This window comes from Carettochelys insculpta, chromosome 1 (genome assembly GCF_033958435.1).
Source record: "Carettochelys insculpta isolate YL-2023 chromosome 1, ASM3395843v1, whole genome shotgun sequence".
Classification (NCBI taxonomy): domain Eukaryota; kingdom Metazoa; phylum Chordata; order Testudines; family Carettochelyidae; genus Carettochelys; species Carettochelys insculpta.
The window spans coordinates 370966576-370972575 of NC_134137.1; the positions used below are offsets into that span (position 1 = coordinate 370966576).

The 6000-nt window shown below is 47.1% G+C and overlaps 1 protein-coding gene across 1 annotated transcript in view; it reads right to left on the reverse strand.

Annotated features, from left to right (window-relative positions):
- Window positions 1-5722, reverse strand: part of LOC142019951 (store-operated calcium entry regulator STIMATE-like) — a 68372-nt gene extending 62650 nt beyond the window's left edge. Inside the window, exon 1 of the mRNA XM_075007420.1 lies at window positions 5563-5722. Coding sequence (XP_074863521.1) covers window positions 5563-5722 — 160 coding nt within the window. The remainder of the gene's footprint in view (window positions 1-5562) is intronic.
- Window positions 5723-6000: the final 278 nt, after the last annotated feature.

Sequence of the window (6000 nt, forward strand, 5' to 3'; positions counted from 1 at the left end):
TAGACCCCTCCTAACCAGACCCCCAAAATACACAAGCCTCCTCTAATGCCCAGCACCTCCCAGCCCATCATATATCTGCATCCCCCCTTCAGACCCACTCCACCATGCCCTGCCCCAGACTCCCATTTGCAGGCAGCAATGGTCTTAGTGGAGCAGGAAGCATTTTGTTGCATGAGCTGAAGGAGGGACAGCCTTCAATTGCACTGGCCTACCATTTCAGCAGAGCATCAAAAGGAAGGGAAGCAATCCTTGTAATGTGTGAGGTAATTGGCGTCGCTGTTCGTACCACATGTTGGTGTTGAATCTGAATACAAATTCCAATTCACAACTTTCTCGCTGTAATCTGCTTTAAAATTTTTTTTGTGAGTTGTGAATTGGAATTCATATTCAAATTTGACACATTAACACGTGGTATGAACAGAGACATTAATTACCTCACATATTACAAGGACTGTCTCCCTTCCTTTGATGCTTGTAATTATCTCAGGGAAGACATTTAACATCCCCATCCCTCTGCCACCTACTTCAGTCCTATGTACTTGATTTGTCAGTTTTGTTTTGTTTTGGTTTTGGGTCCTCTGTGCTTATAAAAGTCTGTATTGGAAATGAGATTGATCTGATGAAGTGGGTCTGTCCCACAAAAGCTCATCACTGAATAAATCATTTTGTTAGTCATTAGAGTACTACATTTCTGCTGTTTTGTTGGAGTACAGACTAACACAGCTACCTCTGTCACAAGGACATAGTAAATTAGGTTAATAATATTTGACTTGCCTAAAGAAGTACTGCTACATGGCAAGTCACTGAGCCTTGTATTACCCCAGAGAATTATTCACACTGCTATTTTATAGATAAGAAAACTGAGGCACTGAACAATTAAAATGACTTATCCAGGGAAGTCTGCACCCAACTCATGAGAAGAGCCCAGAAGACTCCCTGATCTATCCATAGGTTCTAAGATGCATTGAGACATTTGGATGACATTCACTCCAGAACGCAAGTTCATCTCCTCCTATTTGCCTCACTAATCCCAGCGTATGGCTAAAACCCAACTACCCACAGATCCACATTTCTACTCCCCTTCCCCACCCCCAACCACTCTGCATTTAAATCTTTTATTCGCTGGCTTCTCGGAGTCAGATGCGCTCAGAAAGTCTCTCTACAACCGGAGCTGGTGAGCCTGGATGCATTTCATGAAAGACTGGGTTCTGAGGTCCCAGAGATGTTTCAGATACAGTTCTGCCCCTATGGTGTTACAGTACAGTAGTTTTAAAAGGCCATAGCCAAGGCCAGGACCTCCTTATGCTTGGCATGGTAACAAATGGTCCCTATGCCAAAGGGATTACAATATAAGTGAACCAGAAGCACAGAAAGGTGGACTGATTTACTGACCATCAACAAATCATTTCACTGGCTTTATCCAGAGCAGCCTCACTCTTACTCATTAGCACCTTACAGCAGAGAATGAGTAGATGATATAGTAGATTGGTGCAGAGCTGGTCTACAGAAACTAAGCCACTCCTCAGCAGACAGGGAAAGATGGAAGGAAATGGTGAGGGATGCATCAGGCACTGACAGGCTAAGACCATGGTTGTGAATGATGATCTTACAGCAGTAAAGCTATCAATTGCATATGTCAAATTAAAACAAGCTCACCTTTTGAAGTTAACTACCATGTACTGTCCACTGAATTCTCTCCTCATCCTTCACTAATACCAGGCTCTGTTTTTGTTTTTTTTTTCCTCCTATCGTTAGTAATAGTTTCCACCTCTCTGCATCTGTATTGACTATTTGAAAAACCAGGTTCTGGGGTTTTAAATCTCCAGTGATTGTGCAGCTTAAGTCATCTTTTGTATTAGAGCCAATACAAGTAACTGGAATAGTATGGTTTTGATGCATCTGTTGCAAGTCTGCTACATAATGTTAATTTTATTTTCCCACTAGTATAAACCAGCAATGAATTGCCTGTTCCTCATCATTAGAGTTTTATGAATCATTACTTGGTTGTGCCACAGCAAACAATCTTAATAGATTAGATCCATGTCTTCAGATCTTAGTCTGCTTGTAATTAAGTACAGTAGAACCCCCCCAGAGACACACACAAGTCACCTTATCTGGAGATTTGTGTGACTGAGCTGGCCAGTTTCCTCACTCCAGTCAGCAGCAGCAGCCTAGCACCATTGACAGGAGTGGAGAATCCACAGCCTGACTCTGCTTCTGTCAGGCATGGTGAGTTTCCCCACTTCTGTCAAGGAGTGGGGAGGCTGCCACACCTGTCAGGGACAGTGGTTTCACAGCTCCTGTTAGGGCATGACTCTTACAAGAGCACTCGTCTGTTTCCCAGCAGAGCAGAGCCAGGCTCTTGGCTGACCCCCCCCCCAACTCACAGGAGACAGGAAACTGACCAGCACTGTTACGCTGGTCGGTTTCCTAGCTCACCCCAGTTACGTGAAATTTCACTTATGTGGGGTTGTGCAAGAATGCAACAGGGTTTACAGCAAGAGTTTTTGTCTATACTTCTAAAATTAAAGTGTAACCAGGGCAGTGCTTTAAAGTGAAAGTGCAGCCACAGCAGGAGTGCTGGTAGAGAGCTCTCCCAGCACTCTTGTTGCATCTGTACAAGGGAAGTAGCCAACAGTGCTGGGAGCCCATTTACACTGGTGCTTAACATTGTAGTAACTTTCTGTGCTACGGGGGAGGACGTTTTTCCACATCCTCAAGCCACAATGTCGAAGCACAGTAAAGTGGCAGTGCAGACTTAGCCTAAAGCAAGAATCTTGAGAACAAGCGTCAGATACTTTAACCCTGTACCTGTGGTTTTCAACCAGTGTGCCAGGAGAACCATACAAGTGTACCGTGAAATTTCATCACCTTCCCCTCCACAGTGGCTCTTTGCAGAGCTGCTGCAAGGGGAAACGCCAGCCCCACAGGAGCCTGTTCGCATCAGGAAGTGGCCAAAATGCTGCTTTCCAGAGAGCCCAATCCCTCTCCCTCCTGTGGCAAGGGCAGAAGAAGGGAAGGCAGGAGCCTACTGGAGCCAGGATGCAGTTTAAATACCATGTCCCAGTGTAGGATTTATTAGTAAAAATGAAACTGTTTGTAATACTGTATTAATTCTTTGTATGGTAAATATTAGGATTACCTATATAGTCTGAAAAGTAAGGTATTCCTATAAAACCAGGATATACAAATAATCAATAACATTCTGGATGGGTAATTCAAGCTATCTTGTAACATGTACCATTGTAAACCAAAACCTGACTCCATATTGTAACCAAGGACCCATTTTGATAACATACACCATTTTGTAAAGCTCTTTGAAACTAAAACCTTATCCAATTGTACTAGACGTGTGAATGGGTTATGTGTGGCGAGATTGATCATCAGGACAGGCTGATGTTGAGGATCAAACACACGTCCTCCTTCAGTGGCTGAAGAGTGCAGATAACACCCTGAAAGTGAGAAAAAGATCCACCCTGAAGAACGAAGTCTCATTAAGGACTAGATGAAAGTCACATCTGCTATTGAACACTGAGGTGACATGACGCAGCAGGACCCACAGGCTCCTATAAAAAGAAGGGGTGAGATTAGAAGACCTTTGGGGTAACATTCTGCTTACAACACTGAAGAGCATCAGTGCACACCTGATAGAGACCCAGCTCTCCTGGCCAGTTAGCGGTCATGAGCTGCAAACTCAAGCCACAGACTCAACTACATTAAGGACTGATAAAAATACAGCAGCTGCACAACGTGCGTGTAAGGTATGGATTATCAAAGTGTATTCTTATAACACATGTGACATACTGCCTTGTCCCCTGAAAAGATCTTGTGTATTTTATCTATATAACACTGGCTCCAGTGGGCTGGACAAAAAGGAGAACCTGTTCTCTGGATCCACCTCCACACCCTGCGAATAACTGAACATTTCAGCAGGTACTCAATTAGTTAACTTCCCATTTTATCCTTCTTTGGCTTGTTGTAGGCACTACTGTGTTGCAAACTTAAGACTGTAACCAAAGTAAAATGTGACCTTTCTAAACAATCAATTCAACTGAAAAAAGTGGGTGTGCCATGGAATTGTTTGTCTCATTGAAACATGCTGTGTTACTGAAGAAGTTGGGAATCAGTGCTCCATGCTATAGATTTAATGTGTATTTATCCAAGGACTATTCTTGCCACATCAACAATGTATATCATATAAATGTGTTTGGAGTTTAACAAATGTAATGCAGAGGGGAAAAAAAAAAAAGTGCAATCAAGACAAAAATCCCATGTTCAGGGTCACAAAACTATTGTGTAGGGTTAGCCACAACCTGAACTTTTAATCATCATATTGTGCCTCATACAACCCTACAGTGTCAAACAGGGTGGGAAGTGGTGAGTACACCAAGCGTAAAGCCATACCCAAGATCTCAAACAGACATCTGGATGCAGACAGCCAAAACCCAAACTTTCACCATCTTTTTGCACTTACAAAATAGTGCTAAAACATGTCAATTGTCTTCAGAAAGCACATTCCCAACAGCACTGCTCAACCCAACCCAAGACCACTAGAACACAGAAACAAAAGTAACGAATCACCCCTCTCAGACACCCCCCACCCCCCAAAAAGCATCAGATTGTCCAAGCCTTTGAAAGCCCAAGTTTTAGGAGTGCTCACAGGATCTTGTCTACAAGAACAGACATGAGGAATAACACAGATGTAATCTAATAGTTTGTTTCAATTAAAATGTTTGGGGCTCACTAGAGACCACACTGTATAGTATAATCCATTACTGAGCATTGAGGATTGTGCGTCCCTAAAAGGCTATTAGCCAAGGGTAGGAATGGTGTCCCTGGCCTCTATTGTCAGAGGCTGGAGAAGGATGGCAGGAGACAAATCGCTTGATCATTGCCTTCTGTCCACGCCCCCCAGGGCACCTGGCACTGGCCACTGTCGGCAGACAGGCTACTGGGCTGGATGAACCTTTGGTCTGAGCCAGTATGGCCGTTCTTATGGGTCATTCTTTGACCCTAAGTTTTCTCAACATTTTGCCTTTTAAATGGGACAAAGCTTTAACTTCTAGAAGCTGCACACCTGCTGCCACCGCGTAGCTGTTCAAACTGTGCCATACAGAATCCTTCAGTGTTGAAGAAGCGAGGGAGGAATTTTTCAGCTTTCACTCCAAGAGATCTGTTCACACTCTGGCTTTTTGCCGTCTCACATGCCCAGAGGTCCCTGGCGTGAGCGGTTGCCCCCATATACAAGGCTTACAGTTGGGTTCAATGGCTCTCAGCGGGCCCCCCGCCCCGGCCCCATATCCCGGTCTGTGCCTTTCAGCAACGTCTGACGCCCCTTCTCCATTTCCTGAGAGGTGCTTGTAAAAAAACCCGAAATGGGTAAAAATGAGAGCAGCCAGCCCGGCAGCCGCACAAGTGACCCCCCCGCAACACACACACACAGAAGGGAACCGCGCCCAGCCGTAGGCGGCGCTGGCGTCTCTCCCCAGCCCACGTGGAGCGGGTTACAGCCCCCAGACAATCACCGCCCCGGGAAAGACCAGAGGCCGCCGCCGTACTCACACATCAGCGTGCTGAACGCCCCCGCGGCCAGCAGCGCTTGGACCAGCACCCCGAGGCGGCCCAGCAGAGCCCCGCCGTGGCAGCCGTGGGGCCGGATCGCCACGCGGCTCCCCAGGAGCGTCGGGGGCCGGGGAGGCTGCTCGGAGGCTGGGAGAGGCATCCCGGCGGCGGCCCGGGGCGATCGCAGCCCCGAACGCGGCTACTGCTGGGGAGTAGCGCCGGCCCGGGGCGGATGTAGCTTCCCCACGGGGCTCAATGGGCGGCAGGCTCCAGACACGCCCTGCCCCTCCCCTCTCCGGTCGGCTGCAGCTGCGGGTCGGGGAGAGGCTACCCGCCCGGGAGGAGGCTGTGGGGAGCGGGGATTGGTCCTTCCGGGGCTGGGGAGGGGGCCGTTTGGGGGGGTCGGGGTCTTTCTGGGGAGGGGCAGGTCAGGAAAGG